Source organism: Microtus pennsylvanicus, chromosome 17 (assembly GCF_037038515.1).
Source record: "Microtus pennsylvanicus isolate mMicPen1 chromosome 17, mMicPen1.hap1, whole genome shotgun sequence".
NCBI classification, from domain to species: domain Eukaryota; kingdom Metazoa; phylum Chordata; class Mammalia; order Rodentia; family Cricetidae; genus Microtus; species Microtus pennsylvanicus.
In genome coordinates, this window is record NC_134595.1 from 33,166,159 (window position 1) to 33,191,835 (window position 25,677).

The 25,677-nt window shown below is 36.7% G+C and overlaps 2 protein-coding genes across 10 annotated transcripts in view; one reads left to right on the forward strand and one right to left on the reverse strand.

The window, feature by feature from the left end:
* Positions 1-25,677, reverse strand: part of Gigyf2 (GRB10 interacting GYF protein 2) — a 138,991-nt gene that overhangs the window by 63,376 nt on the left and 49,938 nt on the right. For 7 of the 9 annotated variants that reach the window (XR_012908194.1, XR_012908193.1, XM_075951862.1 and 4 more), the window contains 3 exons: positions 24,300-24,414; positions 17,322-17,433; positions 16,009-16,049 (listed from right to left, as the gene is read on the reverse strand). Coding sequence is in view for 5 of the 9 variants with exons in the window: in XM_075951862.1 (XP_075807977.1) it covers positions 16,009-16,049; positions 17,322-17,433; positions 24,300-24,414 (268 nt within the window). In the remaining 4 variants the exon portion in view is untranslated. Of the gene's footprint in view, positions 1-1,759; positions 1,806-4,374; positions 4,398-16,008; positions 16,050-17,321; positions 17,434-24,299; positions 24,415-25,677 lie in introns of those variants that run through there. The other 2 variants (XM_075951868.1, XM_075951867.1) reach the window with 2 other exon arrangements.
* Positions 671-11,850, forward strand: Kcnj13 (potassium inwardly rectifying channel subfamily J member 13). The gene is made up of 3 exons (XM_075951869.1): positions 671-785; positions 6,043-6,518; positions 8,485-11,850. The coding sequence occupies exons 2-3, from the start codon at positions 6,059-6,061 to the stop codon at positions 9,105-9,107; spliced, it is 1,083 nt and encodes a 360-aa protein (XP_075807984.1). The 5' UTR covers positions 671-785; positions 6,043-6,058; the 3' UTR covers positions 9,108-11,850.

Genomic DNA, 25,677 nt, shown 5'->3' on the forward strand with positions numbered 1-25,677 from the left:
TTCCTCCTTTCACCAGGGTACTGTAAAGGAAAGTACAAGGCATCAAACAATCATATTCCTTTCACTATACAACCTGAAAACCAAGCAAAAACCAAAGTCTGTTCCCTTGCAATTAGGAAGGAGGAAGGAGGATGTGTGCACTGTTTAGGTAATTAAGTGATCTATACCTACTCGTATGGAAACTAATTGGAGCCATGCTGATGAGGTGAGATCTGATAAGAAAGTTAAAAAAAAATCAACTCATCAATTATGCCTAAACATCCTTACCCAACTAAATCTCCCCTCAAGAAATGGTGGAAAAAAGATTACTGAAAGAGATACCTCACACTTTAACAGGCAATATAAGGAGAGAGGGCTGAAAGGAAATCTTGCAGGGAATTTTATCCCTTTGAACTTTCAAATAAACTCTTAAATAAGATTATGCAAACTTACTAAAAACCGGTCCTGATTAGAGAAAAAATGCACCCCTTCTCCACTTCAGTTCTGGAGGCTTTCTCCAGAGTTGTTAAGGTTTGTGTTGGGTAAAGAAAGACCTCCTAACAAACCAGCATTCTTTTCCACATGATCAAAGCTAATTGGCCCCCCTGCAGACTAAGTGACCAATCACATCAGCTTCAGCTGAAACCAGCCCTCACGACATTATAAACACAGGAATGTAAGCTGCAAAGCCAGTCTAAGAAGAGAACCTACAAACTACACTGCAGGTTAAAACCACCTGATCAAATAAACAAGACTACTAACTTCACTGAGACCTACCTTGGTAGGCTGACCCCACAACAGAACTGGTGAGTACATGAAGTAACCTTCATTTTTATTCTTTCTTTTAGGGAATAGGCAAAGATACTGACAGTAAATAGGGACAAAGTAAAACTGCTTACAATAGAGTTTTGCAACAGAGACATTACCTAGGCAGTCATAGCTAAGGTTTGTTCTTTTTTCTTCAACTTTAGAACTGGCAAATAGCCATACTGCTAAAACGTTAGTGAAAGTTTAGCTCTCAATTATTTCAGTAAATACATACTAATTCCTTGTTATAATACATAAATAAGTAGGAAAGAATACCAGATAAAACACAGTGGCTTTAAAAAGACTGTGTTTAAAATAGAATTAGAAAAACTCAATATAAGCATATGGAAATAAATGCCAGAAGAATAAACTATTATGTTTTTAATTGTCTTAATCCAAAAAAGATATGTGTCCTAATTTAAAATTTCTTTTTAAGCAGGGAATTATTATTGAAATAGATTCTGTATATAAGAAATTAAAATATGAACTATTCTCTGAGCTTACATAATGGGGTTAAAATTCACATTGTTTGCTCTAATTATAGAGGCCAGGAAAGGTGCTTATGAGACTTTCAATACAGCCTTTAAAGTGTTTGCATAAGGCATGAGCAAACACTGTACTCATTTAACATTTCTAAGTGCAGCCTCTATCTTAACTGTCTAACAGGAATTACAGCACTCTCCTAGAAGCACAGCAACAGAAAAAGCTAAGCTTAAGGGCTACCAATTAATGGACAGAGTAACTGTGTTATTTCGATAATGAACCTATCAAACTATCATTTCTAAAAATAAGTACTTTCCCCATCAAACAATTTATAAATGCATAAATATTTTACAGCACCCACACAGATACACACATAAATTTTCCACTTGTCTATTCTACTTCCTGTTGTGATCAGTTCATGAAAATCACATAAAAATCTAAATCAAGACAAATGCATTCAAAATGCACTCATAGTCAAGTCAACACATACCTGTGATCGTAGGGCTTGGGAGAGAGAAGCAGTAGCCATCAGTTCAAAGACATCTGGCTACACTTGCTGAGGCTGAGAGCAGCCTGGGCTCTATGAAACCAGTCACAAAAAGAGGGGTGGAGGAGGGAGGGAAGAAGAGAAAAAGGAAGGAGGGAAGGAGACAAGGAGATATTTATGCCCCCATGTGCCTGTGAGAATGTAAAAATCATTTGTCTACTAGTCAGACATTTACATTAGAAAGAAAGGGGGGAAATCCTATAAATATCAACCAACAGCAATGAAAATTTTAAACCATATTAAGCACACATAAAATCATGCAGGAACTATCAATAGGAAACACATATCAGTTGAGAAACTAGACATAAACTTAAAAACTAGCAAGTAGACTTTAAGGGAATATGTTATTTAATCTCTTTTAACCACATTCTTTGCTTTAATTTAAAATATCTGACCAAGGGGACATGGGAGCTTGCCCAAAATGACAGAGCTCTGTATAAACAGAGCCAGCGCCTCCGGGCCATGCTCCCTATGCATATCTTTGCACTGCACGGCAGTAACTTGACTATATGAATGCATCAAGGTAATCCACTGAGGATCAAAATTTTACTTCTCTCAACTACTTCCCAACATGATCCAAACAAAAGTCAACAAGGTTTTATGGGGGAAAACAAAACTAAAAATGCTTCCTGTTTTGATACTGGCCTTTTGACTTCCCTGCCCATGACTTTTTCCATGTTATTTGGTTGCTAGAGGGGGAAAAATGAAATTGTAAAGAGCCTAGATAACGTTGCTACAAAACCTGAAATAACCAAAAGCAATCATAAAAAGACCCAAGTGAAAATAATGATGAAGCATAATGTGTGCATAGAAAGGCTCTCCTTCCAGTTACAGGGTTCTATAGCCATCAAGACTTAAGCAAGGGTGAACTTGATCAGCTCTGCTTCTGTAAAACAGGGAGCCCTTAGTGTACTTCATTAGGACAATGGCTCCAAAGGCTCAATTACCAGTGTCCAGTCCCACAAGAGGCATTTCCACAGACACAAGAACAACTAAGTCTGACAGCTCCATTGTAGCCTTCCTCCTTGTGTCAAAACCATTTCTTTTATAAAAATATGTTAACAGTATAATTTTTAATTATCTTCTTATCTGCCAAGGTATGTTCAAAGCAATGCTGCATAAGATGCCCCTCTTCAGATTGCTTTACTGTACTGTATTTTATAATAATTCTGATTATGCTTATTTTTAAGTCTTAAAAAAGAAGTCTTCCTTAACTAAAGATCTATTTCTTAAACACAATAAGGATTCCTGGAGTACCAATATCTAGTGGCTCCTGTTTTTCTGTTTGTTTTCTTTTTGCCTTTTTTTAATTCACTATGTAGCCTTAGCTGGCCTATGCAGATGAGGCTGGAGATTCTCTTGCTTCTGCCTCCAGAGTGCTGAGAGCGAAGGCATGTACTGCCACTCCTAGCCCCTATGTTGGTTCTTGAACAAAGTATTGCTCACAAAGGCTAACCAGAGTCAAATGTCTTGGCTTTTAGCAATAATTCTGAATTCTGGTATGCTTGAGAATAACACTCAGTAACTGCTAAATGTATAATTTTGGAAAATTTATCGTGCCTCACTTTCATTACAAAATGGGAATACTATCAGTAGTTATTACTATAAAAGTTAAGAAGCATTATCAGTGACAATAAAGCAATTAATACTGAATTTATCTTATGCAATGCATTGCCTTTTAGCCTCCCATGAATTTGGAATGGTGCCTAGCACAGGATAAACAATATATATCAGCTACTATTATAAATCATTACCACCGTTAAGAATCATGTATAGAGCAGACATGGTTTAAACTAGTTACTTCAGTAACAGGAGCAAGAAGAACACCTACTAAATGTGTTAAGAACCATCAAAGATCAGCTTTAGAATATAATATAGCATGAATGCTGAATATACAGCTTCTTATGGAAAAAATTAAATGTAAATTAACTGTTGTTAACCAGACTAGGCAAATAATCCAAAGCTCTCATGTAATGTGTATAATCTCTTGCCTTTCTATATACTTTTGTGGCTCCTAAAAAAAAAAAAAAAAAAAAAAAAAACAGAGGGAGGGAGGGGTAGGTAGACAGTATGAAGTACCTAGCACAGAATCTATAAAGGTTTTGTTGTCTCTAAAAGGAAAGAAAACAGGTCTTCTAAAATATTTTAAGAATCTAGCAAAATAAGGAGCATTAAATATGGGCTGAGGTATGACTCACTTGTCAGAACTTGCCAAACAACAAAAAAATACACTCTTAATGATATAACAACTTGATAGGGCAATAAGTGATACAACATGAAGTTTTGCTTTTTAAACTCTATCACATGAAACTAAAGTGAGCTCTTATCTAAACTGATTAACTATCCAGTGTTCAATCAGATGTAGCTCAAAACTGAGAAAAATACAGAAGAAAAATAGCCCAGGTTTTACCAATAAAGACTACAATAGCCTCAGGACAAAAGACAAAGTCACACATGCCTAGCTGTCCAATGTCCAAATCCAGTAACAGAAAAAGTCTCTAAAACCCCAGAGTCCCTAGACAGACCAATCCAGTAAACCCCAAGTAATATCACCCCACCTTCTTAAGTATCAAGGAGGAGAAAGCAGCAAGGCATGATAGCACATGTTGTAATTCTAGAACTGAGAAGACTAAGCAGGAGAAGCTGAAGTTCACCAACTTATGCTACCTAAGGAAACAAAAATGGGGGTGTGGGGAGAGGGCAAGAGAAATGTAAGTGGGTATGCAGTACTCTCAAGGTATCTACTTTGGAAGAAGTGCCTTTAGAGAAAGAGAGGCAGGCCATCTTCCTTGATTTGTTCCTGAGAGTCACTTTAAAAACTCCTGATATAGATATATATACTTACTTTGTCCAAGGTTGGTCATACATTAGATATCTATTAACAACATAGGGGAAAGCCTATCCCATCATGAAAACTGATCACAAAAATTGTCATCTGAATTTTTATTGTTTATTTTTGCTTGTTAAATGTTTAAATTTTTTTCTTCTGGTTTACTTATTCTCAAAACTACCATTATTAAGGCTGGAAGGAGGGCTCAGTAGGAAAGAGGTTACCTAGCATGCATAAGGCTCCAGAGTCCATTCCTAGTACCAGGGGCAAAGGGTGTTATCTGGATACATCAAGTTGGAATGTCTTTTACTGAGGTGTAGAAGTTATACTGGGGGTTGAACCAAAGGCCTTACATATGTTAGATGGGTGCTTTACCAATGAGTTCCAGGCAGGAATTTCATATTTTGTAATGATTTAGTATGAACCAAGAATGTGTGTGCCCCACAGCTATCCATCCATCAACCAGGACAGAAAGACTATATCAATATATCCACAATGGCAAAATAAAACTTACTCACAAAGTTCTCAATAGGCTAATTCTAAGGAATACATTAAAATTGTGTATCTGGGGTCAGTGAGACGGTGTACTTGGTAAAGTGAGTGTCATTAAGACTATGACCTGAGCTTGAACCCACAAGGTAGAAGGAGAGAACTGATTGCCAGATTGTCTCCTGCCCTTTAAAAGAACACCATGGAACACATTATCACCCACCCCACAGCAAACATACACCACACAACACGGATGGATGGATGGATGGATGGATGGATGGATGGATGGATAAAAGAACCTGTGAATCCCTAAAAGATTAACATAAATAAATCTTGACCTAGTATTTAGTCTGACATCAAAACATATGCAGAGTGCTGGGGAGCTAGATCAATATAGAGTCCTTGTCTAGCAAGCCCAAGGTCCAGAGTTCTGGATTTAATTACCAGCAACTGCAAGAAAACAAAGTATTGTAGACTAACTTTCAATGGTTTGTACTTATTTAAAGAATAGAATACTTATAAATTTAAATTTAGTCTGCTTAACTATTATTCATAATTATCAGCAAATTTTAAAGAAATTGTTTATTTAGAAATAATATTTAGTTAACTCAATAAATACTTAATGTTTCCCTTTGTGCAAAGATAAATATAGGTATTAAAAAAGCATAAATCATATGCCTCACCCTCTGGAATTCAAATATATATTTAGAAAACAAAGTATCAAATGGTATTTTTACAGTCACTCAAGGAAAGTGTAAGAAATATCCTAAAATAATACATAACCAGTTAATAAATAAATGGTTTGACCAGTAATTACCCTCTTACATAAATACTGTAAGAACGCTTCAGAACTCATGAATATGAACTCTAAGTCAGCTAAGGACTAACTGCTTTACTCTTATTTCAGAGAAGTGCAGTCTGAGATGGACAGCAGTAATTGTAAAGTTAACGCTCCTCTTCTAAGTCAAAGATACCGGAGGATGGTCACAAAAGATGGCCACAGCACACTTCAAATGGATGGTGCTCAAAGAGGTCTTGCTTATCTTCGGGATGCATGGGGAATCCTAATGGACATGCGCTGGCGCTGGATGATGCTGGTCTTTTCTGCTTCTTTTGTTGTCCACTGGCTTGTCTTTGCAGTACTCTGGTATGTTCTAGCTGAGATGAATGGTGATCTGGAAATAGATCACGACGACCCACCTGAAAACCACACTATCTGTGTGAAGTACATCACCAGTTTCACAGCTGCATTCTCCTTCTCCCTGGAGACGCAACTTACAATTGGTTACGGTACCATGTTCCCCAGTGGTGACTGTCCAAGTGCAATCGCCTTACTTGCCATACAAATGCTCCTAGGCCTCATGCTAGAGGCTTTTATCACAGGTAATTATTTTTGTTTTTAAAGAAAAAAATATTACAAGCTTTTTATAAAGTATATAGTTGGTTATAGGCAGGTCTGCTATAAACAATTTATTTGTATTATTATAAGTAGGTAATAAGAGAGAAAGAAAAGAATCTAGGAACAAACAATAGAAATATATAAAGAATACTAGAACTATGTAAGAAAAAAGGACCATATCATTAACTTGCAGGAATATACTATGCAAAATTAATAACAAAAAACCTAAAAGTAATTCACACAGAAGTTATTTTGCTAAGTATGTGAGTAAGTATATTAAACACAAATTTTAACAGTCATGCTCCCTGACAGAAGAAGCTGACTTCTTAATCTTCTTTCTCATGGTAGAACATTCTCCTCTGAGATCACCATGTACTCAACACAAGCCCCCAGCAGCACATTCAGTACCATGTTTTAAAGTTAAAGATATACACAAAATGCAATGGGAATATGGCCATAAATATTTACCTATATGTCTGGTAACACACAAGACTCTTCCCTCTAACAGTGCTGGTTCTTTTTTTTTTTTTTTTGTAGCATACACAAAAAAAGCATACTAATAGACTAATAGATAAGCACTGAACATCATGAAAGATGTGCTACCAACTGGCTCTACATCTTTGTAACAAATCACTTAACTTCTATAAGTATATTTACATTGGCTCCTTTCTTAGATAAATTTAAGATAATCTATGTGTTTAGATGGGAAAATGTTTAAATTTTTGCACCTAACCCCTAACTAAATCTGACATTTCCTTCAATTATGAAGTTGTACATAAATATGTATGATAAGCATTTTAAGTTATACAGAGACAAATAGATGGATGGAGAGATTGGTAGATGGGTAGATGGATACCCACACACTACCAGTAAGTGTAGTATAAACAGAATCGGGTATTTCAAGTTAACTACAATACTTCAGAATTACAGTATAACCCACTGCTAGATGTTGTTAATGCACTGATACAGCATATGTAATACTGTACACTTCTACAAATGTTAACTGAATTTCAATATATATTAACAGTTAAGCACTTACAACATAATTATGGGGTCTGTAGAGATAGCTCAGTGGTTAAAAGCACCTGTTGCTCTTTTTACAAAGGACCTAAGCTCAATTCCCAGAAAACATACAGCGGCTTACAACAATGCCTTCTTCTATTTAGCCTCCTCAGACACCAGGCACACATACAGTGAACAAATACCAAACATGCAAGCAAAACACTCATAATGCATAAAATAAATTATATACATATATAAACTATATAGATACACATATATGTATATACATAATTATAAGGATTGAATACGCCTCATCAGCCAGGCAACAGGCTCTGAGGCACAGGAACGGTTAAGGAAACCCTCATCTATAGCTGTGAGTGGTACACAATAAGTATGCACTTAAAAGATATATTGAATCACCTGATGGCAAGCTTCCCAAAAACAGCCTACTAGAAACTTCAAAGTGAAACATTCTTTAATACATTACCCTTCTCCCAGCCCTCTCCTTTTCTAATCACTTAGCTCTGAATCTATTCTTTACTCAAAGTTGTACAATTGTTACCATACTGAATTTATTTTCTATTACTTTTTTGTAAATAAGAGCATGAATATAGAAAATTATCAGTTCTTGATCTTTGTAACTTACAAGATAAAGTTTTACATTTCTTCCTAACAAATCAAATTTTTCTTACAGTTGTTTTGAAATCATGGGCTTTTTGTTGGTTCTTAACAGAAATGTTACATATACTTTCAAAAATTCAGATAAGTAAGATTATCTAAATGAACAATGGTATAAATTCCTTACTCAGCAGAATGAGTGGAATGAGTGAGAAATATGTAACTACTTGGCATACTTTTCCCATTCAGAAAAGGTATTGAGATTTAAAGTTTTCTGTTCTTTAAAATGGCAAAATAAAACAAAAATATCTCAATGGTTTTTTAATTTAGGTGCCTTTGTGGCGAAGATTGCACGGCCAAAAAACAGAGCTTTCTCAATTCGCTTCACTGACTTAGCAGTAGTAGCTCACAAAGATGGCAAACCTAATCTTATCTTCCAAGTGGCCAACATCCGGCCCAGCCCTCTGACCAGTGTTCGGGTCTCAGCTGTACTATACCAGGAAAGAGAAAATGGTGAACTCTACCAGACCAGTGTGGACTTCCACCTTGATGGCATCAGTTCTGAGGAATGTCCATTCTTCATCTTCCCACTAACCTACTACCATACCATCACACCAGCAAGTCCTCTAGGTACCCTGCTCCAGCATGAGAACCCTCCACACTTTGAATTAGTTGTGTTCCTCTCAGCAATGCAAGAAGGCACTGGGGAAATCTGTCAAAGAAGGACATCCTACCTACCCTCTGAGATCATGTTACATCACCATTTTGCAGCTCTGATAACTCGAGGTTCCAAAGGTGAGTATCAAGTCAAGATGGAGAATTTTGACAAGACTGTTCCTGAACATTCAACTCCTGTGGTCTCTAAGAGTCCACACAGGACTGACCTAGATATTCATATCAATGGACAAAGCATTGACAATTTTCAAATCTCTGAAACAGGGCTGACAGAATAAGACTCACCTATTCCATCCCACTTCTTAATGTATTAAATATATCCAGCCAATTATGCAGCTATTTTCCTTCACTGTATCTCATGTTTCCTTTTTCCTCAATGTTGATTACATCATGTCTATGCTCACAAAAAAATGGCTAAGCTAACTATATACATTACTCAAAACAAAACAGTCTATGCTACCAAGTTTCTATCAGTGGTAATCTGCTCAAATCAAGGCAACTCAATCTAATAGGTACCCATGTGAACAAAGCTGCAAAGATGTAGCATGGTATCAATAAGGAAGATAAAATAGACAGTGAAAGCTAACACAGCTGAACTCTAAGAAAAATCAGCTCTCATTTTCATTTGTAAACTAAAGCAACAGTCTAATTTCAAGCCTAGCTCCCTGGGTGGAAAGCTGATTTCACAATATTTAGTGAACAGCCTTTTACGACTTTTATTTTTTCAAGACAGCAAACATCATTCCTTTGATTCTTTTAAACTACAAAACTAGGACATTATCACCCAAATTTTTAACAGTTAGAAACAAAAATACAAAAGAAAAGTAACAATATCAATTTATAGATAACCCCAAAAGCATTTGACTACAATACCCAAACACATGTATATATATTCATATATTTTTGGTAGAATATTCAAAACAAGTAAGAAAAGCTCTGACCCAGACAGAACCTGCAGAGTGGCATTTCTGAAGAGATGCAAAACTGTATGTTTCTACTATTTTAAACTCTTACTTGCATAATACTCAAGTAGGGATCTAAAAGTTAATCTTAGTATGCATGACCCATTCAATGACATAAAAAAGTCGTACAACCTTCCTAAATACAAATATGAATTTACAATTTTATAGATACAAAACTTGAATTAAGATATAATGCAACTAGGAAAAAATCTCCAATAGACAAAGCAGAAAATTAGGTAACAAAGTATTTTCAAACCCAAATTCCTGTTTCCAACATCAAATAGTTTTTTCTATAAACACAAAATGAGTGTTTATTCACCAGTAGGAGGCTGGACTAGATGATCTCTATTGTTTCTTTCCAAGTCTAATATTCCATGAAAATTATGCATTCTCTGCCTGTTTTTATTTTATATATACTAAGATGAACCCTTTTTTAATATCATGCTTAAGATACTTCTTTAAACAATCTTCATTTCAACTGAAACCTTGAGCTGTCCTCCAGCAAAATAAAAAAAAAAATCATACTATCAGGTTTCAAAGAGATCTGTAACTGCATGCCTCCTCTTCCATTTCCCTTATTTGGGATTAAGTGGGAAAAGTACAAGATTAAATTTCACTGTGGTGGATGACCCAGACAGGATCATCTTGAAATACATACTAAGTAACAGTAATGTTACAGAGAACAGCAAGTCACATTTTTCTACTTTTTAACAAAAGGAAAAGAAAATAAAGAACAACTTTGGAGTGTCCTAAGACTGATAATAGCAGAAGACTATTAAGAACACAGAACCTATTTATTTTGAAGCTTTGCTGTTTAAAAATCGCGGACATATACTCTTCCATGGCAGGCAAACCAACTTAAGATTGCTGATGAGGACAGCAGAAATTCCTTATCAAGATTATCCTGACCTGTGAAAAGAAAACCTTATCTGAGACTCCCTGAATGCTTCTTTCTAAAGAACACTACATCACTTACACAGATTTCAACTTTATCAAACTGCCTGTTAGACAGTGAATACATTAAGACATTTGAAAGTAAAATATTCCTACAGATGCTTCATGTTCCCCAATTAAGTCAGATAAATCTCATTCCATAGTTACTAGTCAGGCAAAATCAACATCTGAAAATTAAAAGTGCCTTCCTCACCCTCCCTACCCCCGCCAAAAAAAGGATTGGTTGGTAGGGATTGAAAGATGGCTCTGTAGTTAAGAACACTAGCTGCTCTTCAGAGGTCCCCAAATTGATTCCTAGCACCCCATAAAGCAGTTTAAAACCATCTCTTTAACTCCTGTTTCAGGAGATCTGACACCCTCTTCTGGCCTCCCCAGGCACTAGGTGGATACACACAGTACACAGACATTCATGCAAGTAGAACACTCAGATGTATAAAAATAATTTTACAAAAAAAAATGTAATTCAAAATCATTGTTCAAGAAGCTGGAGAGATGGCTCAGGTTAAGAGCACTGGCTGTTCTTCCAGAGGTCCTGAGTTCAATTCCCAGCAACCACATTATGGCTCACAACCATCTGTAATGAGATCTGGTGCCCTTTCCTGGCAAGTGTATATATAATAAGTAAATTAATTTAAAAAAAATCATTGTTCAAGGACCAGAAATATTCTGGTAGCATTGTCCAAAATTCTTTCATTTATTTCAAAGAATCAGAGTTCCTAGGATTAAGTTTTCTTCAGAGAGAGCATTATCCCCTCGGGAATATGAAATATAAATTGAAGAAAGGAGGAAATCACTGGAAACTCATATACTCAACAATGAAGACAACTTAACAGCCAAGTAAAGTTACTCTTGGAAACCAGTAACAAAGTATGAAGTTCTAAAAAAACTGGAGAGAAGTCGTTACCAAAAATCTTCAACTTAGATTTATGCTTAAAAAGTGTAACAACAACCAAAATCACTGTGTTTCCAAGTACTTCATACCAAAATGCATATTGTATCTTGAAATTCAACCTGATAGGTATCCATGTTGGTGGACTTACAAAGAGTACTGTACTATTTCCAGATACTTCACATAAAAATGTATGATGTATCATACTTGACTGAGCCTACTGATGTCATGAGGATCATTTGTCTTTAATAATAATTTTTATTTCACTCTTACAGAAACTACAAGATGATCACAGGAATTAATCTTTCCTGTACAGCAATCAATTCTTGTTGAATAGGACTTACAAATCTAATGTTACAGGCCTTTTCCTACCTATTTATTCTCCCAGGGGTATTTACAGAGGGTAAGCCATGTTTCTTATCCAGATGTTTGTAATTCTGCCCATTTATCTTCACATATAAGACTAACACATATGCTAGGTGTAGCTCAGTGGCAGAGTACTCTCCTAGTCTTCACATGACCCTGGGGTTTGATTCCTGGCATCAAAATAAATAAATAGATAGATGAATGAATGAATTAATTAATTAAATGGAGTGGGTATATAGTATGGCCCTTTTCTAATTTTAAAAGGAACAAGCTGAGGCTGGGGAGATGGTTCAGCAGGTAAGAGTGCCTGCAGTATAAACACACGGACCTAAGTTCAAATCCTAGAATCCATGTTTTTTAAAAAAAGCAAAAAAATGTCTTCATTGGCTTGTAACCCCAGAATTGGGGATGCGAGGGGATAGGACAGGCAGATTCTAGGAATTTTCTGGCTAACCAAAACAGCTTCAGGCTCAATGACAGACTCTAACTCAAGTAAATAAGGTAGAAAACGACAGGGAAATCACAACATCCTTCTCTGGCCTCCACATACATTTCTATAGGTATAGACACAGACATGCTCATATGTACAATTCATACACACAAAAGTAACCATAATTTCCAAATAAAAAGAACAAGTCATTCTGGTATCTTTAATAATTGAATTATCTTAATTTGATATCATAGAACTTGTCACAATTGATCAATATATCAGTTTGTCTCAACAAATTAGTACCACTATCCCTAGAGGGTGCTGTAATTATCATTAACAAATTCTAATCTGCATCACTTTCAACAAATGTCAATTACTAACAAAAACAGAAAGATCAGAATCCTGAACAGCTAATCTGAACTCACCTTACCAAAGCATTCTATTAGATGTGTATGAAGCACTGTACTATAGTCTAACACACACACAACCAGCATATTACTACCTTCCTTAACCATATCCTTCTGACATTTCACAACTATGTTTTTATGGTTCAACTTTTCTTTTTTGTTGTTGTTGAGCTGTGGAAGGGACGGGACTTTTTAAGATCAGGCTAGCCTTGGACTTAAAAGTGATCTGCTAGCCTTTTTCTCCCAAAGAGCTATGATTAAACTCAACACTATGCCTAATTGGGATTCACCGTATCAAAGGCTTACAGAGAGTACAAAATACCTTTATTGTTCAAAATAGAGGCAGGTTAGGAAAATTAATTAGATTCATATAATAATTACAAATAATGGTAACAATGAAACTTTTACTTATCTGTTCCTGCCACTGAAATATAAAAGTTAAAAAATCAAGTTATACAGGGGATGGGCATGGTGGTACACCTTTAACCTTTAATTCCAACACTTAAGCAGAGGCATACAGATCTAGGTTTGAAACTAGCCCTGTCTACATAGTGCGTTCCAGGTCAGCCAGAAAAAATAGTGAAACTGTGCCTTTAAAATAAATAAATAAACAAGTAAATAAATAAATAAATAAATAATCAGGCTGATCTCACCAAGAAAACTCACTACTCCCCCAAAGCACCCAACAATTTCAGAAACCGTTAGATCATTTTAAAAGTGCATTTAACACCTGCCTCCTTGAACCTTACATTCGACTTTTAAATTCAAGCAGATCAAGCCCTATTTCTCACTCATATGATCTGTAAGCCAGTGTTTGTAGTAACCCTGCAAACCCTTCTCCAAGCTCCATCTTGCCCACAGTTTCGTCTCCTATCCAAACAACCCATTTCCTTGATGCAGCTGCAATCACAAGGCTTCAAGTGGCTTGGCCTCCAACAGCAAGGCATGACCCCTTTCTTTCAAGATGTGATCCCAAAGTGAACACAAAGCTTAGACCATCTAATATTACAAAAGGCCATGAGGGATGGGGTGTTTGCTGAAGAGATGACTCACTGCTCTTGCAGCAGAACAGAGTTTCCCAGCACCCACATCAGGTGGCTTAAAATTGCCTGCAACTCCAGTTCTCTGGGATTTAACATCATCTTCTAGCCTTCATAGGCACACACATGAGGGCACATGCATTCATACAAACATACACATAAACAAAAAATTTGAAACTAATAAAAGGCAATGAGCTTTCCATCTTCTGGCTCACTGACAATAATTTAGGATCTAGTAAATACTGCCCTGACCTATACACTGCTGATTAACATGAAACTGAGGTCATCTCAAATAAGGCTAAGTGTTTTGCCAAGGAGCTACTCCATACTTTAAATTCTATAGCTTATTTCCGTAAGACTGCATTTTCTGCTGTTAAATTTCCATTTCATTAGAGCTGGCCCTTTATTATGAAGTTCAAATTCCTACTCCATAAACTACTTCCCTCTGAACACTGATCTGAAAAATCTGACCAGCAAGTATCTTCCAGAGCAAACATTATTAGCACCTGCACAAGGCCTGTAACATATTTAGGAAGTCAATGTTTGTTAAATGAATAAATGATTTCAAATACTCTTCTCATTTTACTTTGAGAATAAGGAATATGAGCGCTTAGAATAAACATGCCCTTCTGATTTCAAATCCTGTACTACCCTTCATCACTTCTCCACAATCAAGGGTAAAAGTACTGAGCCAGGGCCTGAAGAGATGGTTCAGCAGTTAATACTGCTTGCTGTTCTTCCAAAAGTCCTGAGTTCAGTTCCCCACACCAATATAGAGTGGCTCACAATGACTTGTAACTCAAGGTCCAAGGAATCCAACAACCTCTTCTGGCCTCTGTGGGCACCTACACACACAATATACACAGAAAGAGACATACATACACATAAAAATGCTTTTAAAGTAATGAATCAGAAAAGGATAGGAACAAATGTTCTACCCAATCTCTCCAGGCAGCATCCACAAAAGGGTCTGTCTAAAATATGGGTGAAGTGTGACAGTAAGTTACCCAGTCAAACCTAAACTTCATCATGCTACACACATTTAATGTCATTTCATTAATGAGAACCAAGAATTCCCAATGCCACATTAATGATTAAAACTAAATTTCAAAAATGTTTAGATGAGTTTTACATGGAAGCAGTGAAATGAAACTGATCATCTTAACTTTCTTGTTTACAAACCATTTTCATTCAATTCAGTCTATGAACAGTCTTATAGTTAACATGCTTATGAAAAATATTAATCACTATCAAATACAATCATACTCTGTGGAACATTTTTGGTATTTGAAGGAATAAAGAAATTGAAAATTTTCAAATCTGTACTGATACTGTGAATTTGCACTTTTTTTCACCAAATATTAATGCAGGCCATCAATTTACCAGTTAGAAAACCCTTCTTAACATTACTAATTAACTAAATCATCATAAACATTAAATTATCTTTCCTTATTAAGTTTGCTCTTACATAAATACCTTTATTATGTAATTCATCTGGCAGCTGACATCTCACAAGAAAAAACAACATACTGAGTAAATGAAGTTAGGCCTGCAAGATGGCTTGCAGGTAAAGATGCTATTGAGTTTGCGCCCCAGAATCCACATGAAGGTAGGACAGAACCAACTCCACAAGCTTGACATGCATGGTGTGATGTGTGTCCCCTCAGCTCCACATATACATATTATACATACAATACACAATAAAAGAAAAATAGTCCGATACTTGATTAAAGTAAGAATATTCTGTTTTAGCCTTTGCCTTCTCACACAAAAGCCACAGTTTCAACAGCTTTCCTGTTCTAACCTATGAGATATTCTCTATGCTAATAAGGGGTAACCAGATTAGTTCCTGATTTAGCATTTCAGTCCATCAAGGTGTCATTTGTAGAAAACACACAACCCTAAAATATCAAATCAAGGAACTCTTAAAAGTTAAAACTCTTAAAACTCCTGGTTTCACCCATGGAAGGAAGGCCTTACGATCTACAAGACCAACAGTGTTACAGCTCCATCTCCTGGATATGTGCAAGTAACAGTTAATCTGCACAAGTTTATATCTTTCTGTATGGGCCTTGTAGAATATTAATAACAAGAGAGTCCAGGATATATTTCAAAACAGTAAGAACCTTACCTACATCTTTTCTTCCTGGTTTTTCAAAGCGCCTGTCACCCCTAAAAGAAACAAAGTAAATTTCAAAAAAGGCTTGGAAAGCAACATAGATTTCCTATCATGATACTCACTTTCCTGTACTCCCTTTAACGTCAGTTCTGCTACCTAATGTTTAGAAAATACAGGAAAGCAAAATGATGAAAACAAACACTCCACAACACCACCTACCAAAAATTAGCTTCTAATGACTAGAATATTATTCATTTCAGTTAGAAACATGATAAGACTATTTTATATACTAGTTTGGCAATGTTCTCCCATGTCATTAAATTTCCTTTGTGGTTCTGTGTACTAAGTTCAGAGTCTCGGGGTGCTGCACAAAACAGTTACCACTGTTACAACCCTAACTCTTCTACCCTTATTTTGAGATCAGGACTCATCCATAACTTTAATTATATGATATATTCTATTGCGTGGAAATGTCAGTATTTGATGGCACTATCATCTGTTTGGGCAGTTTCCATTTTCTGTATTATAGATACAACAGCTATTCCTTTACATTCCTTTTTATGCCTTTATTGTGCAACTGCCCTCATAAATCTTGCCAGACTTCGTACAAAGTCAAAAGCCTTGAGAAGATGCATTCTTCATACCAACAAAATGACATATCAACCAACAAAATGACTGCTAATGAAATAACAAACCAATTCATCATGCTTATAATAATAATTTATTTACCTATTCATGCTTATAGTTTTAAATAAGGATCATCTAAGATTTTCTAACCATGGTAGCTCTTTAATAGTTAATACTTTTGAATGAAATTCTGTAACTGTACAGAGGCTTCAGCTCTCTAAAAAGAAGGAAATGGTTAAGTTCTGTGTTTCCAGAATGTTCTTTCTTGGGAAAGGGGGGATGAAGAGGAGATAAACTTCCTACCTAATCTTTGTAATTCTCTAGATCTCACTATGCAGCCCATTTTGGTCTGGAACTCATGATTCTTCTGCCTTAGCCTCTCAAGTGTTGGGATCACAGGAACATGCAACCCTGTACCGGTCACAAAAGGAACACAGTGTGCTTTGTTTTGTTTGGAGTACTAAGAGCTGAATCTCCCCAGAGAGCTACCAATGGGTCATAATCCTAGCCCGTTTTTCCAATTTTATTTTGAGTCAGGAGTTCGCTAAATTGTGAAGGATCTCCAAATTGTAAACTCCAAAATCTCCTCCCTCAGCCTGCCAAGTAACTGACATTGCAGAAAAGTATACTATAGAATCCCACTGGAGTGAGTTTTAGAACGACAAATCCTTATATTACAATCTGAACACTTCAGTTACCTTTCTTCCCAGCTCTGTGATCTATGCATTTCCCTGCCACCTCCTCGCCCAAACACACCCTCTACTTCATCAAAGCTTCTTTGGTAGAAACCACATTCACCTCTACCTCTGCCTGAAAATAAGAAAACAGGGGGAGAGGAAATAGTCAAAAACCAACATCCAGTATATGTTCAAAATCAAAGGCTAATCTCTGTGAAGTTTTGTCTGTTCCTGTATACAAAGCAAGATTCCACATTTAAGTATTTAGCAAGGCCTCTAATGGCTCTATATGGGTTGAAAAACAAAACAAACAAAATACTTCTGAAAGAATCCCAGTACTGAACAATAAGCACCATCAACATGAAGCTCTTCAATGAAAAGATCAACAGGGAAAATCTAAGTTCAATAAACCATTGTAAATTGAATGTTTTAGTTGATTATTTTCAATAACTACTGGAAAAAACTTGATATGGAGAATTTGTAATGAGAAACTATAGTGGAAAATGTCAAGCACAATAAAATACTTTTATCTAATCACAGAAGACTAGTGGAAGTGAATTGTACAATTTTAGGATTGTGAATTGCATTTTTAAAGGATAAAAGGCATCCTACATACTTGAATCAAATCTTGAGGTAAGGAAAATAGCAACATTAAAATCAAACCACAGAGCAGGTTATGTAGGGATTTAGAGGCCTTGCAATTCAAATGTAAACATACTTCTAATGAAGACCATTTGGTTAACTATCTACCTGTGACTCTCTCATAATTTATCCCAGTAGAAATATCTTCGCAGAGTCAAGTGTGGTGGAGCATATCTATTATCTTAGCAGAGGATCAAAATTTCAAAAGCCAGCCTGAACTACATCAAGAGAATGACTCAAAAACCCTGAGAAAGATGGAAAGAACAGAAAGGGAAGAGGAGGAAGGGGAAAGAGGAAAAAAGGAGAGGCACTCACAAGTATGTAAACAATCATGCACTACATATAGTTTCAAACAGTGATATATTAATTACTGGAACTACCTTCAACCAGATTATAATGGAGCTGAAAACTCTGCAATAACATAACTTCTTATGTTACTCAAGCATTTGTGGTAATGCCGGTCTGAAGAAATTCACTGTTCTGCCAGTCATATAAAAACATAGCGCATTTGACAACATGTAGTATACAGTATGTGACTGTGACAATGAACAGCTCTGTAACTGATTTGCAGATTTACAACACTATCTATAGTATATTTTCAAGTGTACTTATTTTAAATTTACTGTAAAACAATATCCTATTAGCAGCATGTATCTTGTAATTATTGTCTCTTAACTGCATCAAGAGGTTAGTCAAGTGATTAACCTAAACCATATAAATTTCTATAAATTATAATACACATCAATGAAAATAAAATCACCTGCTGGGCAGTGGTGGCACGTGTCTTTAATCCCAGCTCTCGGGAGGCAGAGGCAGGTGGATCTCTGTTAGTTTGAGGCCAGCCTGATCTATGAGAGCTAGTTCCAGGACAGGCTCCAAAACTACAAAAAAACCCTGTCTTGAAAAAAGAAAAATAAAATAAAAATAAATCACCTAATGAGGCATTTATTAGCCTGTATTCTGTTAAATAAGGCATGAAAACACATGTGTATGAGAATGAACAACTCAAATTCAAAACACTAGAAACAACATAATAATGTTTGGCTAAATAAATTCTGACAAAATATCCTAGAACAATATGACGTTACAGAATAAGGCACTGATATAAATTCAAACCTTTGCTACTAAATGACAAAAGCATACTCAAGAACAATGTGCGCGCGCGCGTGCGTGCGTGCGTGTGTGTGTGTGTGTGTGTGTGTGTGTGTGTGTGTGTGTGTGTGTGTGTATGCATGTGAGTGTATTAGTATTTGTCCACACTGCTGCACAGTTAAGAGTCAAGGATGCATGCCAAGTACCAGATATGCGAGCAGCAAGCGGTAGGCACTTTCAGCTGTACACATTCTGTACAGTTTTCTCAATTAACATATCAGCTGTATTCTGCACAAATGAGAAAACTAGAGACAGTCTGGGAGTCTAGGATCTATATAACTAAAAGTACCTATTAGCAACTGTCCCTAGCAAAATTAATCCCATAGAGCAAAATGATCAGAAGAAAATGATGGAGCTTTATTTTCTGTGCAAATGCTAGTCACTCTGACACAAAAATACATCCCCTGCCCTAAAACAATAGATTCTAAATAAGGAATACAATGAAGCAAATAACTTCAAGCATCCATGTATTTCTTCTACTTGTTCACTATAATCTATTAATAACTGACTCAGATAACAAATATACTTCTGTGACTCTTACAAAACACTAAACCCTGCAGAACTGTACAGAGTTAATCTTAGGCACAATGGATATTCTCTTGATTAGTCCACTACATCTATAAAGTAGAAGTCAAAACCACAGTCTAACTATAACAACCTCCAAGTTAACTTCCAGTTTCATCAGTATCACTTGCAGCTTCTCCTCTGCCCCACATTCAGTATACAGATTTATTTAAAATGCTAAAATATTGTAATAGTAACTATTCTAACACAAGAATATTCCTGCCGGGCTGTGGTGGCGCACGCCTTTAATCCCAGCACTCAGGAGGCAGAGGCAGGTGGATCTCTGGGAGTTCTAGGCCAGCCTGGTCTACAAGAGCAAGTTCCAGGACAGGCTCCAAAACTACAGAGGAAACCCTGTCTCAAAAAAAAAAAAAATATTCTTCGACAACAGTGGTTTTAGGATGAGAAAAAAAAAATCCCCTCTCCGTTTCAAGGGGTACACTCATCCATTGCTGGTGGGAATGCAAACTTGTGCAACCACTTTGGAAAGCAGTGTGGTGGTTTCTCAGGAAATTCGGGATCAACCTACCCCTGGACCCAGCAATACCACTCTTGGGAATATACCCAAGAGATGCCCTATCATAAAACAAAAGTATATGCTCTACTATGTTCATAGCAGCATTGTTTGTAATAGCCAGAACCTGGAAACAACCTAGATGCCCTTCAATGGAAGAATGGATGAAGAAAGTATGGAATATATACATATTAGAGTACTACTCAGCAGTAAAAAACAAGGACTTCTTGAATTTTGCATGCAAATAGATGGAAATAGAAAACACTATCCTGAGTGAGGTAAGCCAGACCCAAAAAGAGGAACATGGGATGTACTCACTCATATTTGGTTTCTAGCCATAAATAAAGGACATTGAGCCTATAATTAGTGATCCTAGAGAAGCTAAAGAAGGAGAACCCAAAGAAAAACATATAGGCATCCTCCTGAATATTAACCTTCATCAGGCGATGAAAGGAGACAGAGACAGAGACCCACATTGGAGCACAGGACAAAAATCTCAAGGTCCAAATCAGGAGCAGAAGGAAAGAGAGCATGAGCAAGGAACTCAGGACCGCGATGGGTGCACCCACACACTGAGACAATGGGGATGTTCTATCGGGAACTCAGCAAGGCCAGCTGGCCTGGCTCTGAAAAAGCCTGGGATAAAACCGGACTCGCTGAACATAGCGGACAATGAGGACTACTGAGATCTCAAGAACAATGGCAATGGGTTTTTGATCCTACTGCACGTACTGGCTTTGTGGGAGCCTAGGCAGTTTGGATGCTCACCTTACTAGACCTGGAAGGAGGTGGGTGGTCCTTGGACTTCCCACAGGGCAGGGAACCCTGATTGCTCTTTGGGCTGACAAGGGAGAAGGACTTGACTGGGGGAGGGGGAGGGAAATGGGAGGCGGTGGCGGGAAAGAGACAGAAATCTTTAATTAATTAATTAATTAATTAAAAAATTAAAAAAAATCCCCTCTCCTTTTCAAGAACATTTTTGTTAGGGCAGAAAAGATGGCCCAACAGTTAACAGCTCATGAGTGAACTGAGTTCTGCACCATGGAAATACACTGTCTGGTTTAATTACAGCTACAGGGGATCCAGCACCCTCTTCTTGCCTCTGAGAGCACCTGTATTCAAGTACACATTCCCACACATAGACATAAACACAAACAACTAATTTTGTTGTTTTTTTTTAAGATTTATTTATTTATTATGTATACATATACAGTATTCTTGGTATTCTGTCTGCAGGCCAGAAGAGGGCACCAGATCTCATTACAGACGGTTGTGAGCCACCATGTGGTTCCTGGGAATTGAACTCAGGACCTCTGGAAGAGCAGGCAGTGCTCTTAACCACTGAGCCATCTCTCCAGCCCCCAAACAAGTAATTTTGAAAAATATTTTTTAAAAATATTCTCACCAAGTGGTGGTGCACACCTTTAATCCCAACACTCAGAAGGCAAAGGCAGGCAAATCTCTGTGAGTTCAAGGACAGCCTGGTCTACAGAGTGAGTTCCAGGACAGCCAAGTCTACGTAGAGAAACTGTCTCAAAAACCCAAAAAAGGAAGGAAAGAAGGGCCGGGCGATGCTGGCGCACGCCTTTAATCCCAGCACTGGGGAGGCAGAGGCAGGCGGATCTTTGTGAGTTAGAGACCAGCCTGGTCTATAAGAGCTAATTCCAGGACAGGCTCCAAAGCCACAGAGAAACCCTGTCTTGAAAAACAAAAACAAAAAGAAAGAAAGAAAGAAAGAAAGAAAGAAAGAAAGAAAGAAAGAAAGAAAGAAAGAAAGAAAGAAAAGAAAGGAGAGAAGGGAGAAAAAAAGTTTAGTCTTGAAATAGATAATGATAAAAAAAATTAATGGAAACATACACAAATATCTGCAGTAGTGACTGGCCCTGCTCACGTGACTAAAGCTTTACTAATGAGTCACTATTACAGGAAAGAGATCAGATTCCAGAGCTCCAACTTGTTACATTGAAATTATCTGTAAAATGTAGTGCCCACACACAAGAACAAGCAAGAAAACATACTGTAACCAACATTTAACTAAATTTTAAGGACTGTCCTTTTATCTGAAATTCCCATTCTAATCTTTTTAAATGATTGAAATAGGCTTCCTTTTAACAATTCTAATGCTGCAGTTGACAGTTTATGGATTTTTTAGCATCCAGAGAAGATTTTTAAAAAGATAAGAACATTACATTGTTTCTACTAACCATTTATTTGTTCACTTAAATTTTACTATGACAGGATATTCTAGATAGGAAGTCTAGAAGCCAGTAGATTTGCATATGAGTTTTTCCTTGAGCTTCTAAGCCACAATAATCATATTTAACCATAAGCTAAAATTAATGGAAAATACAAAGCCACAAGATCAGATCACTGTGACCATAGCATCCCAAGTATTTTCACAAAGCGGAGTGTATCCATTTAACTAATTTTGTACCCTTCAACACTACCATGTTAATATACTACTGTGTCACAGCATAAGTACTTTATATGGGTTTTAGGTAAGCTCCGATCATAAAAAAAAAAAAAAAACAGGAAAACTCATTCCTTCACTCATTTCTATTCGTTGTTACTTTGGCACACTGCATTTGTTGGGTGTAGGGGGGCAATTTAATTTTGTTGCTGTAGGAGAATCTAATGTGGCTCAGGCTAGCCTTAAACTCTCAACATAGCTGAAATTTGGGCTTGAACTCCTGACCCTCCTAATAACATCCCCCCCACCAAGTGCTGGGATTGCAGGCATGCATTACCACACCCAGGTTCTGCTCCTTTCTTAACATGTAAGGTTTTTCTAAGGCCTACAGAGACCAGGTGGAGGATGTGTGTGGTCTGTACTCTTGATTAAGGAAATTTTTCTCTGGCTTGACTGACCTGAAGAGCACAGGAGGGAAAGCTGCCAGAATGAAACTTTTTCTCACTGCCTCCCACAGGACAAAAGCATGGGAAATGCCCATGGAGAGGCCAGAACCATAATCAGTCAGTTTCAACTCAAAATATTACCCATACACCAATATGCACAGATCCCAGATGATGATGATTTGGGCATAACTTGTGAAAGAGACATGCCTAACTCTCATCACCTCAGTGTCTGTGGTAATGCTGTTTCTTACTAAGTTCTACAGATGAGAACTTTATCAGGCAAAAAAACTACTATTACAGACAAAGACAAACTACAGAGAAAAAAATAGATTGTACCTAGGGAAAAAACATGAAATTTTAGTTAGCCTCTTCATCGTTCACAAACCTTCATGGAAGTTGTATTCCAAATGAAACAATACATTCTCCATTTTAAAAAGTGCATGAATTATTCACAAGGCATACATAATGTTCAAAATCTTTTGAAATAAAATCAAAAAAAATTGTAGGTACATCCATAATTGTGCCCACACATAATGTGGATGAAATGGCCTTAGCCATTGCTGACACCCAATTCTCCTTCTAAAGCATCTCTTAGAGAAAAATTACAACATGTTCGGACTAATGTATGAGTCAATCCTCATGCTGAAGGAAGAATACCTATTATAAACATCAAGAAGGGTTTTAACAGAAAACCAATGAATGCAAAATAGGGAATGACAACAACAAATCAGAAGCATTCTAAGAAAAAGGATAAATTCATAAAACTACACATACCAGTGGACACTATCTGGTTATATTTTGCTCTGCCCACTACAAGGTCTAGCCCTTGAAAGATGTCTCAAAGTGTTTCTCACTAAACTCCTCCTGGGTATGGTAATATCTGCACATGGCCCTTGTAAAGAAATGTTATACTGCAGGGAGGTCCACGGGGACTTCAGTGTGGCTCCAGCAACCAAAACCCTTCAGGATGCTCTAGTTCCCAAAATGCAAAGCTCAAGGGATAAAGAATGTGAACAATAGTTACTCTTAGGAAGTTAACCAGGACTGTGTAGCCTCCCTCCTGCTTCAATCTATATAGCTAGAAACATACTTCTCTCTAAAGCAGAAGCTGCAGAGAAGGCATTTCAGAAATGTTGCAGAAAATAAATGTTCAAGCATTGCAGTCAACATCAAAGAGCAGTTAGCTTGATTTTCAATTAGGCATTAAAGTATTTAGTGATTTCCCCAGCCTCCTCCTTCTCTTCCATGATTATTTTTTTCATATAGCTCACCTCGCCCTCTTGAAGAACTTCGACCTCTAGGAGCCCCCACCACTGTTCCTCCTCCTCCTCCTCGTCCTGTCAATCGCAGGACAGCAGCACTATTTACAGACATGGAAAAGTTTCTCTGCCAAAAAATAAAAATAAAAATAGATAAAACACACAAAACTACATATTGTTTCTCCCTGCCTCCCACTGCACCTAAAATGTAATGATATCCAAGTATTATAAGCAATGGGAAATTATAACTACATGGCATATAAAGAACATAAAAATCTAGTTATCTAACAATTTCTTTCTGTCTTTGAAACAGAGTCTTACTATGTAGTCCTAGCTGGCCTAGAATTTGCTTTATAGACCAGGCTAGTCTTGAAACAATTTCAAATTGACCTTTCAGATCAGCAAAGTTGACACCAATGCCTAACATAAAGGTAGATTTGTTGAGGAAATATTATATAAGAAAGCAAAGTAAATGTGCTCTACTTATCCAGATGCAGACAAAACAGACAGCAGAGAAAGTTTTATAAAAGGAGGCTAGGCTAGGTTAAATTGGCACTTTTAAGAGTTACGTTCTAACCGTACAGAAATTTACTGAAATCCATGGAGTTTGGGACTGGACAAATGTCTGTTTGTGTGGCTATCATAATCTGTGTGATAATAAAGTGATTACATTTCATTTTTTTAAATGGTACTGAAATGTCTTCAACTTATGAGAGGAGAAAAGACTATCATTAAAAGGTCTGAAGCAAAGGAAACATGATAAAAGATAATCCTTTCAACCTGACTGTACTCAAAAATGTCAAGTGGCAACTCCAAGTCGTATTTGCTAGTCACAGAAATCAGCAGTGAATGCGAAATGGTCAAGTAAAAACCTACATGAGGACAATCACCTGATGTGCATGCATTTATCTGTCAATCATGTAAAGAATTTATGTGTGGGTATGTGTGAGTGTGTATGTGATCACACATAAGTACACATAAGTACAAACACAAATCACGTAAGTACAAACCTGCAATTGTACCCAGAGCCACTCTAAAATATAATCAAGTACAATTAGAATAGGAAGTGGGTATCCACATGGGAAAGGGGAAGGACAGGGAGTTAAAAATATGTCTATTGACACACCTGGTTAAATTAAATGAAGGAAAAGGTATGAAATATTAAGTCTTTAAATAAACTATAAAATAGAAAATCCTGGAAATTTAACAGAAAGTTCTGCAAGAGAGTTTAAATAAAAATACTGCGAAAGATTAAGTGATTATGTACACCTAGAACCTAGTACCCATTTGCACAGATGTATATGGGTATGACACAACAAGGAAATGAACCACAGATATGGATAAAGTCACCAGACCCTTTAGCAAGGGAGTAAGATGTGAACTTTAGGCT

What these genes read in the sequence shown, in the direction of transcription:
- Kcnj13 (XM_075951869.1), top strand. Translation starts at nt 6,059, where the DNA reads ATGGACAGCAGTAATTGTAAAGTTAACGCTCCTCTTCTAAGTCAAAGA. An exon ending in GCTAGAGGCTTTTATCACAG is followed by an intron (nt 6,519 to 8,484) that starts GTAATTATTTTT and finishes TTTTTAATTTAG; the next exon opens with GTGCCTTTGTGGCGAAGATT.